The sequence below is a fragment of the Melanaphis sacchari genome, unplaced genomic scaffold (assembly GCF_002803265.2).
Source record: "Melanaphis sacchari strain LSU unplaced genomic scaffold, SCAv2.0 Contig40_pilon_pilon, whole genome shotgun sequence".
Lineage (NCBI taxonomy): Eukaryota > Metazoa > Arthropoda > Insecta > Hemiptera > Aphididae > Melanaphis > Melanaphis sacchari.
The window spans coordinates 1,358,067-1,375,456 of record NW_020271264.1 but is presented as its reverse complement, the minus strand read 5'-3'; the positions used below and the strand labels follow the sequence as shown (position 1 = coordinate 1,375,456).

The 17,390-nt window shown below is 34.4% G+C and overlaps 1 protein-coding gene across 2 annotated transcripts; it reads right to left on the bottom strand.

The window, feature by feature from the left end:
• Positions 1-1,494: 1,494 nt before the first annotated feature.
• LOC112597363 (protein gooseberry-like) lies at positions 1,495-16,217 on the bottom strand. Of its 2 annotated transcripts, none has more exons than XM_025343384.1 (7): positions 15,935-16,217; positions 15,324-15,637; positions 13,242-13,353; positions 7,807-7,978; positions 6,041-6,291; positions 4,154-4,451; positions 1,495-1,886 (listed from the first exon to the last, which is right to left on the bottom strand). In XM_025343384.1, exons 1-7 carry the CDS (start codon positions 15,987-15,989, stop codon positions 1,751-1,753), a joined length of 1,338 nt encoding a protein of 445 aa, XP_025199169.1. In that variant the 5' UTR covers positions 15,990-16,217; the 3' UTR covers positions 1,495-1,750. The 2 variants fall into 2 exon arrangements, with proteins under 2 accessions (XP_025199169.1, XP_025199170.1); XM_025343385.1 differs by having other exon boundaries at positions 13,242-13,350.
• Between the last annotated feature and the right edge of the window lie 1,173 nt (positions 16,218-17,390).

Sequence of the window (17,390 nt, the reverse complement as noted above, 5' to 3'; positions counted from 1 at the left end):
ATATGTAATGATAGGAAAGAGTGCAATTCTGACAATACCTTATATGTCCCGGGTGCATTTTTATCTTAGCCTGAAGTATGATAATATCGTCAGCTACATAAGATAACGCTGCACGTGAACGTCATCCGCATAATTGGAAATATGATTTCACATCAGCTGCTGAGAGACATAATCGGATAAGAATAATATTTTATTCCTATTATATGGTATCATAATATGTTGAACATGTTTTGGACAGGTGTCACTCAATTACAAATTAAAAGTGACCTTTTTTCCTTTTTCATCTTTTGTCGCGCTCATGCCAAACAGGTTTAGGAAGTATTGTTTCGGTGATTATTTTAAAACTAAATAAACAAACCGATTGTGTCTCACATATTTTAATGTAAATATAATAAGGTGCGTTCACACAACATACAAGTGTTCGATGCAAACGATACTATATATTTCATTAAAGATGATAAAGACGATTTTAACTGTTTAATTATGATTAAAAAATCAACCTATAACATGATGATTTTTTTTCAATTTTTTATGTTGTTTTTTAATTTCACTACGTTTATTTTATAGTATATCACATAATATGTAATGTATTTTACTAATTTTACTCTATGTATAATATAAATACCATTGAAACATTAAAATATGTTATTGATTTGCTCCATGAGAAATGCATTTTTAGATATTAACGAATTATAATTTTTACGAGATGATCTTATTGATATAGGTATAACTACAAAATTTAATACTTATGTAATGATGTGTAAAAAAATTATACCTGTTTTATTTTTACGTATATTTACGTTATTTTGGGATCCAATATGTGTCTGGACGCAATTGGGAACACATATATTTTAGGACGCAATAAAGCTACTTAAATTCGGACCGCTTTAGTTCGCGTAACCTTTTCAAAAACGGCTCGTCCACTTAAGTACACGGCAGTGTTATAAAACACGTGTCGTCGGCCGGATGAGGAGGATCCGTCGACGACAGAATGCGTTGGCGGCGAGGGGTCAGTTTCGGTCGTCGTCTCGATAAATGTACAGCAAACAACAATACGCGCATTACACACTACGCAATAATGGAAATAATGGAACAAAAACTTATATGTATCATAAACACGTATCGACAACGATTTATTAGTGTATGGTATAATGTACATAATAAAATTATATTTATATATACATAGGGTGTATGATATATTATGTAGGTATATTTATAACACTCGAAGTATTTTTCATTCAATATTAAAATATACAAAAATAATGTAAGTACAATGTTTTTAAACTATTTTTTACTCTTTATAATTAAAAAAATAATATGCACAATACGAATGGCACCGTAAAAAGGCACCATGCGCCTTTTAAACAAAAAAAAATATTTAATGTAAAATTTTAATATAATACAATGCATATATACGGGTTAAATTTTGATTTATCGTTAAAGGTTATTTTTGTATACAATAAAATAATAATTACAATATTTGCTAATAATAATAATAGTAGTAGTAGGTAGTAGCTTAATATACAAAAATACACAATAAAATAATTGATATATTATATTATAATAAATCCTAGCATGTTCTTGCGCAGTTTATATCACCGCGGATCGGGCGCGTCTAAAATAAACAGAGCAATAATATAAATATGATAGAACCTACGGGATTAGAAGAAATGAAAGAGGTCGAGTTCTAAACGGCACGACGTGTCTCCCGACGATGTCATAATCGCCGTCACCGCTGACGTTAATGCAATTAATGTACCCTGCCGCACATGGCGTCCATTTGGGACAGTTGACCGAAGTACGGATAACCAGACTTAGCTTCGCTGGCCGAGTGCGGAGCCAAATTTGTACCAGACCCGTATAAAGTGTTGCTGCCGGCGAAGAACCTGCGAAATAAAACACGAAATTACACTCTGAAATCCGAAGCTCAGATGTCGACGTGTCATCACTCATCCATATAATATGATAGCAAAAATAATGCAAATAATAAGACTAATAGTCATCTTATTAATAACTATGTATTAGCAGAGGCATAGGATAGTATAATGTTAAATAGTTTAAGTGAAATAATCATTTTTGGTGATCTAAACCATTATTTGTAGAGTGGACATTTTATGAGTAATAACAATCAAAGTTATAACGTAATAACATTTTAAGCATTGATATAATATTCAATTAATATTCTATAAATTAAATATAAATATAGGTATATAAAGTTTTTGCAAATAAGTCTTGCTCGCACTATACTTTTCACGAACAATGTAAATTATGGACGCCAAAATGTTTATTTATATTTTTTGTGCAAACTCAAAACTAAACGATTTGGTAGTAAAGCCTCAAATGAGACGTCGATATTACAATATCACGAATGCCAAAGATCGCTATATCATCGCGCGTTTCTGCATTATATTGTAATATATTATATCAGTAAACACCCAGATAACGTCGTCAACGTCGCAAAAAATTATTATTTTCTCGTCAGACGTAAACAAATCGAAAAATCAGTGCGCTTCGCTGCACAATATAATATTATTATATATTACACGAAGGTAAGTACCTATATACCTGTGCGTTATAGACTGCAGGACAACATCACCGCCGCGCGGCGTAATGAATGCGAACCGGAGGGCTTCTGAAAGAGATAATTTTTATTTTTTTTCGTTCTTATGAATTATACACATACATATATACTCGGCGGTGGTCATTATTATTATTCCAACGCTCGGCGTATAAGCACACGCGTATATATATATAATAATGTAATATAATATAGTCGATTTGTAAAAGTCACCGGTTACCCGGGAGACTGCCGCTGCAACATACCGACTGCTGCAGCATGGGTGGTAATAATACACACGGAATCTAATGACAAGTGCTTTTCAACTGACCGATCGAAATGAGGGAAAATATAATATTTTGTATACGATATACGCGCGCGCCGTACCTGCAGTACGTCTACACGCGGGAAAGAAAAAAATTTCATTAGCTTGATTTATCGGCTTTAATCCATTGCATACGCGGCGGCGGTCAGTAATTTCTCCGGCAAAACCATATTAATTTCTGACCATTACTCACGCACGGCGGCGGCGATGGCGGTGGCGGCGGTGGCAATGACGGTGGTTAAGAAGAGTTGTAAAAAAGGGAAAAAAACGAAACAAATCACGCGTAATCTAATTAAAAATTGTTTTATTTAAGTTTAGTAATGTAATTATTCTACTGTATACTTAATCTATTTTGCCGCGGCAATAGACGCTGTAATTGTTTCCGACCCTCGTTGTACACCTCATAATATTCTATCATTATACAAGTCAAAACACAGCTTAAGTCTGATTAGATATTTTGTGGATAACACATTTTACTCGCTACATGATTTAGTGCACGCAGTCTTATTATATATATAATATATATCCACTATACCCCGACCATCATTACTATTTATCAGTGACAGTTCGATGGGTGAAACGAATGAGATCACAGTCCCAACTTAATAATATAATGTATTTTAACAAGATAGAGGGAAAAAAATTTAAATATTTATTGCTTTATAATTTCTTTGCCATTGAGCACTTATATAAGTAATTATTTATAATTTTTTTTAAATACTTGAGTTGTAGCTAACAATTCTAACATTTCTAACTAATAAATTAATCCGAAAAAAAATTAGAAAAAGTGATAATATAATGTGAGAGCAATGTCGCTGAAAAATATGTGATAAAATGAAGCAGAATAAATAAAGTTTTGTACGGGTAAACGTTAATTTTTCGATTAGCTTTCAAGTAAAATCGATGTTATATTCCCATTTGATAATAATTCAGGTATTCATAATATTGATCTTAATTATGCATTTGTGTGGCGTTGGTAACGTTACGAATAGATACATTGTATTCTATGAGTTTGTAATTAATAGTTTCTTACACTTTCATTTTTGCCCCAAGAATTTTGAAAATATATATGCCCTACTACTACTAGACTTTCCAGTCATTACTGTCGTATGTAAGTCCACAAGTCACGACAACACTAATTATATCGGTTTTGCTATAAATAACCGCATTGCTGCAGATATACTTGACAAATAAAAAAGATTTTCTTTTTTTCGTTCTCATACATTGTGATATAAGTATTACGATGATATGTTGTACGTATAGGTACTCACGAGTAATTGTCAGGACTCCAAGTGGAGGCGACAGCCGTTACGTCCTTGTTTGGCTTTGTCCATGCCAGCGAGTGATGGTCGACCGCCGGACCCTGTGGCGAATACGACGCGCCGCCGTTGTTGTTGTTGCTGTTGTTGTTGTTGTTGTTGTTGTTGTTCTGATGATGCGCGTGGTGCGGATGATGGTACATCGCGTCGACGGGTGTGCCACCGTTCACGCCACTGCCGTAGTTGCAGGTCGTCGACGGATAGTATCCAGTGGCGGCGGCGGCGGTGGGCCACGTGCCGTGGGAAGTCCCTGCGAAGACAAAAAGAAAAAAAATCAGTGGGGTAAAATCTCTGCGGCGAAGGGGGGGGGGGATTTTGTGCGGCAAATGGCCGATGAATCGGAGTCTGACAGCGCGTTATATAGGTGACGACTAGGGGAGCGTAAAAATGAAATCGTCACTCTGAATTCGCACACTATGTGTAACGTTTTTTCTCATCCGGCCCCTCTCCCTAATGCCTGCGCGATACTTTTCAATATGACATGAACGGACGCGATGATGGCCGCTCGTCGTGCATATTATGTTTTATCGTTTTATATGATGTTACTATTACTATTATTGTAGCAGAGCGAGCGTTTAAGACCGACGGGTATTTATATAGACGTGGCGCACAACGCGTATATATTATATTGTTATTGTATGTATAGGCGATTGACGTTGTATTTGCGCGTAACGTAAAAAAAAAAAAAAACACGTAGGTATAGGTACGCGATTTCGATTCGTACGTATATACACGCGGCGAATTAAACGAGAAATAAAAATCGTACTCACGACGAGCGTCCCCGCGTGTGTGCGCATATGCGTATTATGTGTATAATACCCACCTATATGTATAAATGCGTATACGTGCCCGGACGGATTTGTATAATTTCCGGCCCGATTCGTGTTCGGTCGTACTGTATGTACAATAATAATATATATCGTATACCTATACATGTGATCGCGAGTTCACCTCTCGCGCTAGCCCCGAACACGGTTATTATTACTGCGGCGGCGGCGGCGGCGGCGGTACACCTCGAAATTACGGCCAAACTTCAAAGAGTATAAAATATATAATATTATAGCCATTAAAACATTACCGCGGTGTGTATTAATCGTCGCGCACCGTGTAATTTTCGTGATGGCCGCTCGCGCCCGCGCAGTGTATTGCCGTCTATGTATATGTATATAATTTAATATAGGTACTCGTGTTATATTATACCCGAGTATATGTGTGCGTGTGTGCGTGTGCGCGCGCACACTATAGACGTTCAGGGCTCGAACTTTTTGTCGCTCTAAATATAAACTAAACGCGCAGTGATATGCATTGCTGCACATCGCGTTTAACAAAATTATTGCAGCACACCTATTTGTTTGCTTTCGTTCTTGGATTTGCATATTGCGTCTTAACACGTATAATTCAAATTAATGACAACATTTATTTTACATTTTTCTACATTATAAGTTATATTATACGACTTAAATGCAACTTCAACACTACCTATATATCAACACGGCATCACGCATAATATATACAATAATTTGTTAACAAGATAAATATATGCGGCCGTAGAGTGTAATGAGATATATTACAGTTCACAGTCGTGAACGTTATCGTGATACAGAACCACTATAACGATTAAAATCAATAATTTTCAAAAATGTTGATCACTAAATGTATGCATTAAAGACGTTCTATGTATCGGTTGAAAAGTGATTCGATTTAGTTATTTTACGCATACGCTCGATTTAATTTCAAAAAAATTCGCAAACGCAACAGCGATGTCGTCGAGCTCTATACTTAATAATATACTATGTATAATACCACCGAGGAAGAGTAAATCCCGCTCAGTGTGCTTACCTTGGGGAGAATTGAAGTTTGACGCGGCGGCGGTCGAGTGATGGTCGTGGCCGCTGTACTGGCCGTGAGCTCCGTGTTGGCCGCCGGGCGCGGACTGGAACGAGCCGGCCGAAAGGCTTACGACCGCCGCAGCCGGGTTGAACGCTACCGCAGCCGCAGCGTTCATGTGCTGGTGCGTGCCCATTTGCTTCCGGAGACGAGCCCGACGATTACTGAACCACACTTGCACTCTGGCCTCGGTCAATTTGGTTCTGGAGACAAAAAACAAAACACAACCGCGGTTAAATACCGGTAAATAAATAACTATTAGATTGTACTATGCAGAAGTATCAATGTAATAATATAATCGTCCGTCATCGCGTATTGCCGGAAATACATGATATAATATATCGCTGAAACTATACAACGTTGTACGTTGAGTCGTAGCAGCAGTTCTCGGAGAGACGGTTCCGTCGGAAATTCACACGATATAATAAAGTCCCAGTCTAGGTTAGGCACGAACGTCACTGACCTCCTCTCGTCTCTGCAGCATTATGTCCGAACGACGTATGCGTAATAATAATCATCATCATTAATGAAAGCAGTGAAAAAAAAAACATAATCAACGACACGTTTTTCAACACCGGAAAAACACGACTCGGATGAAAGGTCTGTGCCTATCTGCGAAACTGCGACTTAAAAGTTTTCACGAACGCCGAAAACCCTGGAAAGACCTCGATCGCACGCCGTGATCTTTGTGACATTACGTCGTAGTCATATTGTACAGTCGGTCGCGTATACAGAGGGCCGATCGTGAGATAGTCGCGGTGGCGGCGGCGGTTATGATATTCACTTTCACTGCGTCGCGTAGTCAGCCGGCAATTACCACCGCGCACACACTGCAACGCGTATGTATATAATAACATGTACCTAATAGATACCCTCCAGAGTACCGTTTCGACGAATCACTGTACGCCCCTTATTCGATTTATTTTATTACGTGCCCCTTTCCTCCGTTCGTTTATAATAACACAGGGTTATATAAGACGTGGTATGATGCGTGTTATAATGAGTGATTGTACCGAGAATTTCGCTGGATTCCCCTTGCCGACACTATTATAATATTATGTACACTCCTCTTTTTTTATGTCTAAGCCTTGAATGCTTATAAATGATAATCATAATCACTTAAAAAAAATTATTTTTATAGGTGTATGTCGATTTTTTTGTTATTTAAGTGGACAGTGTTTTAACATGATATAAAATAAAAGCAAGTATTTAGTCGTAAAAAAAAAAAAATAAAATATTGTCACGTTATAGAAATGACAGGCGAGTACCGAGTGGCACTACTTCAATTACATGCATTTAGGGTTTGACGACAACTCTAAGTTGTTTTGATTACACGGAGGGAAAATCATATTTGACTAATTGTTTTGGAGATGACGAGAAGGACTAATATGTTTAGTGATACGTTATAGAGATGAAATCCATTCGTAAAAATAGAATGCGAGTGTAGACATTTGTTTGAATATTTTGGTAGTGATATATTGATATAGTGTGTGATTATTAACGTATCGACATTTAGCTGGAAGACAAAAGTTGGATTATGAAATGGAATGATCAAAATAATTTTAAGTTAGCTGTTTTGGCAAACCTCCAAAGTGGAATGTAATAGATAATTAAAAAACGTAAATGAGTTATTTTTCTATAAAAAGCAAAATCCTAGTTTTATTTATAAAAGTTAATAACATAAATATAATATTAAATAATTTTATAAAAAGTCTTACTTTTGGGCTAGCTCTTCTCTGGTATAGACGTCCGGGTACTGGGACTTATGGAATGCGCGCTCCAAGTCTTCAAGCTGCTCGCCCGTAAACGTGGTCCGGCTTCGACGCTGTTTACGTTTCAAGTGGAAACCCGGTTCCGATTCCGTGTCCGAGTCGTCAGCGCTGCTAGGACCTTTGAATAGAACCGAAAAAGATTTGTTTAAATTACCGTACACACATTATAGCATTAACGCGCATATAATATTATAATTATTAGACTAAAATACGTTTAGATTATTAAGAATTGTGCATAGAATTTAATTTAGCACCGATTTCATTTAATAGTTAACACAACTATATACTTAAGAGCCAAAACGAGATAATAAATAAATATTTAGTAACTAATATTATTAAAAATTATTTGGTTGAATGCCGCATGTGTAGTATTCATTATTTCTATTTGTTTCACTTTTATAATTAGATACTTGCTATTATTTATTATTTATACTATAAGATTTTAATTTTCGGAACAAATGGTATCTGCATGTATACTTTTTGTGTTTGTGGAGCATTTCGTGTAATCGTACCCATCGTAGTCACCCTGTAATAGTCGAAATTGTGAATAATATAGATATTATAGATACCTATATATCGCCATACAGAATTTCTAAATAATGTGCTGAACCTGTGTGTATTGCCTACCGGCTATTGACTAATACGATCTGCGCTATTAAAGTATTATCTACAATACACAATGTGAATATAATATTATCATTGATTACAAATACTAGTATTTACTAATATACTAATATATTAGTATTTGTAATCAATGATATTATGTACGATTAAGTCACGCGGCACCGACAGGACTTTATATATTATACATACTTATATTTTTATTTTTTATCGCTGGACCGTGTGTAAGCATATAATACATATTATAGGTAGGTACAGTCAGTATTTATACGTATTATTATTATAAGTACGTGTATGATAATTATGAATGTAATGAACGATTGCCATAAATCCTGTACACACAATGTTACACACCAACTATAAGGACGTAATATTATCATAATATTTTGTGCGTGTTTGTATTATTGGTAGGTATACGAGAAATTTTCGGCCTTAATATATAATAATATGATATATTGTAGGTATACTAGCTATGCTATATGCAAATGATAATAAGCCCACGAGTTGATTGATTTCACGTCTCGCTGTTTGACAGTGTTAACAAATACCGTACGTTCAATCACGCGTCGCCAGCAGTGTATTGTAATTATTATTATACTATTTTTATATTGTTACCGATATACCTATCTATTCCCGCTTTTGGAATGGTCGCGAACGCGCGTCGCCGTGCGGGAAATCATTTAACTTCATCTAATGCGCTCCGGGCGCAAAACTATACGTTTGTGCGTCCATCGCATCGGTGCACGCATAATATTCAGTATGTTTGTGTGTGTGTGTGTGTGTGTGTATACGGATATTCTCTCTTTTACCCGTTTTCGAGTAATTACCCAACCCCAAGCCGAGTCCGGTTCTGCCGCGCGTCTTATCTACAGGAACGATTTACATAATAACCTATGTCGAGTATACCGACCCATATTATACCTATAAATATATTATAATGATATTGTAATACTAAATACTAATGGTAATAAAAATAAAAAAAACGAAAAAAATCTCAAACACCGAATCTATTATTAAAAATGATACCGCCAAGTGTTGGGCGGCCCTAAATCCTCGAAATCGTATAAATGTGCGTATGATGTGTATATAATATTGTCCGGTCGGCAATAAACCGCTGAGACTCAGATATACCGCAATGTATATTATTAGTTAAGTATATGTACACGCGTGTGCCGCCATTGCAAATCGACCGCGCTGAGTATAAATTGTATTAAAACGACTGTAGCTATATATAAAATATAAGCCGGGACCGCATACGTTTCGATTGATTTATCCCGTATTCAAACTCGTTTTCAAACACACATAGGTACTAGTCTAGCTATAATATTATAATACTAAGTAAATAGATAAATAAATAATAAACAACAATAGGTTTATTCCAATGTTATAAATATATAAATATTGTAAGACTAATTATTATAAAAAAATTAAACCTTACTAGAACTTGAGCCATTTAAAAGTCTTTCACTAAACACGAATAATCTGCCTATGCTACTTGGACACATCTTGGGCATATGCTGTACACTCTGCTGGTTTTTGCATAATCACGGCGTATATTATTATATATTCGCACAGATGATAAAGTATTCCAAATACGGATTTTAGTCATAACATCGCCGTCATTGTGTATGTATAATGTTTATTAGGTACATCTATGCACGTTGTGAGGAGAATTATTATTGTTTTTAAAACTCAGATCACTGGCACGGACTGCTTGATGATATTTATTTTTTAAAATTTAAATAACGCAGATAAAATTTACCGAACTCTATTCGAGTTTTTCACTACACTGCAGTATTCTTATTTTGAGAGATTGTATCGTTTTTTAACACCGTTAAACGCTGTTGATATATGATGTGTACACCTAGTTTGGCAAGCGTACGTCTTGTAGTGCAGCCGTATTAATATAAAAACAGTCGTAAATTGCTTTGGCCGAACATTGATAGGTATACTCTACGATAGATACAACCGTATAAATATATTTTAAACTATGCGTGGTATGAAGGCGACTAAACAAAATCGTACAAAAATTACTGGTTTTGTATTAGTTTTTAATTTTTTTTTTTTTTGAAACACGTTTTGAAATAGTCAGTCCGTATTATATACAGTTTTACCGAATTTTATATATTATACTTGGTTGGTATACAACGTGATCGATTTAAATTTTAACGTTAATTTTTTTGATAAGTTTTAACGGATTATTTACGAAGTTCTATAGCTAAGAAATATCTACAAAACGTTGGTCGGCTACTCTGATAATTTAACATTTAAATAACTATAACTATAATTAATTACTCGTTCAATAATTGATTCATATAGAATTAAAAAATATTCTCAAGAGTATGAAAACTAAAAATATGAATGCTATATATTGAAAATAGTAAAAACCAATAACAATAAGAAATTATAAAATATATTATATTTCTAAATTTTCTTTTATAATTAGGTACACCGAATTATGCACATATAACATTTTCAAACAATAGTCAAAACGTTTTAAAATAATATGAGTATAGGCAATAGGTATACTCTATTATTATGGATCACCTTGCATCTATGCATTTATAAGATCAACAGATTATACGACATTATATAATATTATGAATGAGTATTATTATAAATATTTAGGTATTTATATGTGTCATTATTCATTAACCATATAGCAGTTCAGGTCCTTTATTAGAGTTTAATCAACATTGACTACCGATTATCATTACTACGATCGTTATTCATGATTTATGATGGAGTGTCAAATTTGTACCTACTGTTGAACACGGGCATTAAAAATTATTTTTTGACACGTGTTTTGCAACGGAAAAAAAAAATACTATAGGTGCCTACATTTTATTTTTGACCGGTGTCAGGGTCGCTATAGCTACACGTCATAACTAATAATATATGCGATATATAACAATCAAAGATTATTTATGGTTTGGACGAAAATAGCAAAACAATTTATACACGGTATGTATTTTATAGCCTATATATTAAATATTTAAATAAAAAATCACGATTCGAAAATATTATGCGTAATGGAACGATTGAAAAAAAAAGTATGTTTATAACAAACAAATGCACGTATTTATTTTCAACAAGTAAAATAATTTAATCTTGTGGCGGGTCATATCTACTTATTCCAGACGGTATAACATTATGTTAATGAATGTAACGTGAAGCTTTTATTTTTTTCAATTGTCACGAGACACGCCTTTTGTTCGAGACGGTAATTTTTTACATTTTTTCACGGGCTTATCGTGGCGGAAGGAAATTAACAACAATATACCGTATAGTGCATTTGAATAAAATAATATCATCACCTACGAATAACAGACTTTATAATAATATAATACTAATATACGCCGAACTACAACAACCATCGTTTGCAGTGGCTGCAGCATCACAATCCGATATAAGCGTGTATACCTATTTGGCGGCGGCTGTGGGTAGCGATTAAACTGGGCTAATAACTCGCGAGTGTGTTGGCGAGTTGACATTAAATCCTATGTGAAAAAAAAAATATAATAATAATAATAATATAAGGTGTGCGGTCCAGCAGCTAGCCAGCAAACTTGAAGGAGAAAAATCCATTTTTAAATTACGGCGAATTAAACGGGTTTTACGTGTCGGCAAGCCTTTTACATTAGGGGACACCCCGCGGAGACGGGTTCTCTGAAGCTGCCGATGTCCGTATGTATAAAAAAATTATGAACGTCACGTTTACCGAAAAACTCGAGTCGTTTACGTTCGATTTTCATTACACAATTATAATAATATCTAACTGCAGCAGTTACTGTACTATGATTACATTATTGTTGTATTAGACGAATTCGAATAACGCTTTAATGTAATATATAGCGATGATAATATTTTGTTAAAACTATATTAAGAAAAAAAAAACAATTCACATAATATAGCATACTATACGTGTATACAAGACGTACCTGTACCTATTACACCTATACATAATATAATATAAAAACAGCGTAGTAGTAGCCGCAGCCGGTGCATAATAATATACCTATACGTATTTATAAGGTCGTAAACGCCCGTGTTCGACCACCCCGCGTATAGGTGATAAATATTGTGCAGCCGTGAATTTTATTTGATTTTTTGTAGAAAAGTGTTAACCAAAACCCCTGTGGTAGCAAAACCCTTGGTGGTCGCCGCCGTGCGATTCTCACACGCACTTCACGTGAAGGCGGACCCGCCTTCGCTATTCACAATAATATACATTAGGTGCATATATAATAGTATTATGCATTATTCTTTCACCGCTTTCTTCGCCTCTTTTCTTATTTTTTTTTCTCTCTTTCTTTTTTTTTTCGTATCCCATAACCAACAATGGTTTTTATATCCTTTCGACTAACGGTATCCCCTCCGGTAGCCACCAAGTAGCCAAAAGCGTAGGTAGGCATACTCGCTTAAATTATATGACGCGCGCACATCGCACGGCGGTGGCGATAGAGTTGAGATGTAACAATCGGCGAGGGTGGACATTTGGGTAGTTTTTTTTCTATCTTCCCTTTAAAACCCGTTATTTACACATTCATCATGTCCACAGGTAGATGGGTAGGTATAGGTGAGTAGGTGGGTATGTAAACCTACTCGACTGTGCATGCGGTTTGTATGGCGATGTACACATATAATATACTATTTTATACAGAATGTAGCCATAAATACATAGGAGCCGGTACAAGTCATACAAAAACATAACATAATAGTAAACGCGCGGTTAGGTTAGATCATCGTTTGAGACTTACCCAAAATCCCGTCGATTGAATGGTTTTTCAGCTCGTCCCTTCTACCACCGCGCAGTAGTCGGCTGATGGAACTGATAGATGGGGCCGAGTTTTTGTCACAAATGCCGTCCTGCTGGGATAATTAGAAAAAATATTTATATATATAGTACGCCTAAAAACTATTATAATCAACGAATATACAATAGTACCGCAATGATAAAAAATTTAAATCGAATTATTTAATTATAATATCTAAACGTAAATATTGTATGATCGAAACATTACAATACATAATGCAATTTAATTCTACTATTTATGGTCGATTTTACAAGCGTTATTAGAATCATTTACATATATTATAAAATGCTACTATTTAGGTAATAGTCTACATTTATATAGTAGGTACCTACACAAAACAACACAATACTATAGAGTGAAAGTTAGTTAAATCTAATCCTTTTATATTCAAATTATGAATATACTTAAACCGTTAAATATATGCTAACTCGAGATATAATGATGGTTGCAACCATAAGACTATTACGTCATATTGCTACTTTAAAGTACCTATACCTATGTCCTACACTGTATTTTTTTATTTAAAAATATTTAGATTTATATAATTATTACATAGAAAATATCTTATTCTGAACTACTAGGTATGTTATTATCATTGCTACTTTCTATATCGATATGCTGTAAATGAATATTATTATTAATAAACTCTGGATGACCCATTCATATTCTCCTCTATCTCTTTCCGTATACTTATACCCACAACACTAAAAATCATACCCGGTTTTTACTACCCCACCATCAAATTTTTTATCAAATATGCATAGAATGTTACTTATAGCTTAGTCTATACAACTTCTCTCACAATTTTATACTTGTTTTCATTGCTTAGTTTTAGTTTTTAATTTATAGTACATACATAACAGTCTTAAGTTGGAAAATTTACTAATTTTAATCTGTTCTTATATCAATGATCGTCATGGTGTAAGTTCAATAAATAAATAAATTTTCAGTAATACTCAATATACTGCAGCAATATATATGCATATTCATAAAGGCATAACAAATAAGCATGACTATTTAAATAACTGTATAATATTATTTTTGTTTTCAATACTATATTATATCATATAATATAATTCGAATTAATACATAGAGGTATTCTTACTATTATTTACTGTTAATTAAATCAATTAATATATGTGTCACAACTCCATTTACAGACTCTATATTATCAAATATATATTTAAATATTTTATCAAAATATATTATTGCAAGTGCATTCTATTTCTAGAGACTTTAACGTCAGTGTACCAATATAATTAATAATATATACGTATTATATTATAAGTACTATTAACATGCGTTATACATATTAATATTATAATAATATTGTTGAGTAAAAAATATAATATTCGTAAGTAGATATCGATATTATGAAAATAAATATAAACTTTGATTAAGTTAAAATGATAACATATTAAGAAAGCGGTGAAACGGATTCAAGTTGTATCATTTATTGGAATCTGTTTTAAAAAACTACCCTCTACTAGTCTACCAATATATATATATATATAATAAACATATATAAATATATGTCTTGAAATATCGAAAAACAATTACATAATACGTTTTTGTGTCACTATACGTTCGTTTTACCTATGGCCAATACTCAAATTATATGGATTTTTTTTAGAAAAATGGCATTTATTGATAATTTACAATCTGCACACTATATAATATTATAGCTATAAAAAATTTTTATACGTACAAACAATTTTAAAGTTTTCAACATTTTAGAATTGTAAGTATTATTATTTTCAAAATTGTATTTTTATAAGATTATCGGAATATAGGTATTTAATGTAAACAGAGACGATGTACCTACGATTTTATACGATGTATAGAGTTTATAAATGGAGAATTAGACATTATATTTAATACGCTGAAATTGTAGTTTTATGTAGTTTTACATCATATTTATATATCTGCAGTTATTGAACTTTTTCCCTATAGTTATAGTCACTTTCGTGTGTGTGTCTATATATATTTATATACGTATATATAGTCATATAAATGTAAACGCACCTTTACGAGCTTGTCACGGATCTCCCAGCTGAACATGGCCGGGTTGGCCTTCTTGTACTCTTCGATGCGCCTCTCCACGTCCGGCGTGGCCACTCTAGGCTTGCTACCGCCGATCACGCCGGGCCGTATGCTTCCGGTCTCTTGGTACCGATTAAGGATTTTCGACACGCAACCGTGGGACACTCGGAGCTGTCTGGATATGACGCACGGACGGACACCGGCCGCGGCCATTTCGACAATCTTCAGCCTGATGTGGTTGGGAAGTGGCCGACCGTTGATAAACACGCCACCGAGCTGGTTCATGCGGCCCTGGCCTATAACGCGCGCCAAAAAACGAAGTGGTTTAGAAGACTTATATTGATTTATACGCGTTAGGTATGGATATAGAATAAAGGAAATATCTAGCACGGGCGTTAATATCAGGTCAAATATACAGTCAGCGGAGCAAGCTACAGGTAGATGGTTGTAACCTTGCTTAAATCGGGTTAGGTATAGGTAGTTAAAATTAATGGTAAAGCGAATATTATATTATACGACATAATATGTCACAACATCGTGGGAAGTGGAGATGGCGCTATACAGTGCGAGTCTAAAATATTGTTTTCCTTTACCTTGAAACGGGTATCCGGTGAAGTAGGGCGTCATGTTCAATGTGGACACGGACATCGTGGATTTTCCCGTAGATATCGTCTTGGGCGTCGTAAACCGAATGAATGCGATGGATAAACGATAAATAAAAAATTAACGGATGGCGCGAAAACCGATAACGAATAGTTAACCTTTTAAAAAATTTTAATAAAATGAAATGAAATGTTCAAGTATGTGTTTCGATAACATTCACCACTGCGCGTCGCGGATGGAGCTCGCACGATGACCGCAAAACGTACACTACCGCCCGTGTGTCGGACACTGCACGGTCAGCCGGTGCATCGGCGGCTCCGTGCACCGACCCCGCCCTGCGATGTACCAGCGACGCGGAAACCGGTCGGGCCGACGGGCCCTCATTGGTCGACGGCGTCGCTTTTGGGCGTGTACCGCGCGCGAAGTTCCCTCGGCGTGCGCCTGTGTGCAAACTACGCGTCGTTATAATATTATTACTTTTATTATTATTATTATTATTATTATTGCTATATGCAAACGGACGATTGTTTCGTCTTCGACGTTGCATATTATAATTTATAATAATATAAACAATTAAAAAAAAAAAAAAAAACGAAGGGTCTATAATATTGTACGCATGCACATATTATATCATTATGGTATGATGTACGGTATAATATGTTATATAACTATGTATACCGAGCAACACTCGCCTGTGTGACAAATGTTTTATGCATGCACATAAACATGTTACATTACATGATAATAACAACAATAATATACAATATACATACGAATGTGATTAATATATTATTATATTATGTCGATCGGCTGTTACGGAAAACAAACAGTATCGTTTGATCGTCGCCCTACTAAATTATAAGACGTATTTATAATATGTAAATAATAATATCTTAACTATAATATGGGTAAGTAGATACATTTTTCAGGGGTGAATTACGCCAACATCAGGCGTAGACAGGGGTTGAGTACGGATGATTTTTTACATTTCTGCTATACCTACCTTTTAATATTATCTACGAATCAAGTAGTAATACGGTGTGGTATACCCACGTATTTGTGGAGACATATGCCATGACCAGAGTGCATTTATAGTCATAAATAATGTAGAGTGCAAGCAATTTATAATAGTATGTAACTTTCAAAACGCAGAAATTATTATACGTTGCAATTTAACATGTTAGCAAAATAATAGGCATAGCTGGTATTTAAAATATATTTTGTATATGACTATAAAAAATATCATAAATGTCTATACCTATATTATATTACTATAAGTAAATGATTATAATCTCTTAGATAAATATAGCAGGTATATATAGTGTATATTAATATTGTTCATTGAAAGTTTGAATAATATTTAATATTTTAAACATATACTGAAAGGTATATATATGTACAACTATTGTATGTTATATTAGTTTTATATGATTAAAGATCAATTTT

Excerpts from the sequence above, each read along its gene's own strand:
- LOC112597363 (XM_025343384.1), bottom strand. The coding sequence starts at position 15,989 with ATGTCCGTGTCCACATTGAACATGACGCCCTACTTCACCGGATACCCG. Across the intron at positions 15,638-15,934 it reads CACCGGATACCCGTTTCAAG|GCCAGGGCCGCATGAACCAG; the intron begins GTAAAGGAAAAC and ends CGCGCGTTATAG. Across the intron at positions 13,354-15,323 it reads TCCGTGACAAGCTCGTAAAG|CAGGACGGCATTTGTGACAA; the intron begins GTGCGTTTACAT and ends TAATTATCCCAG.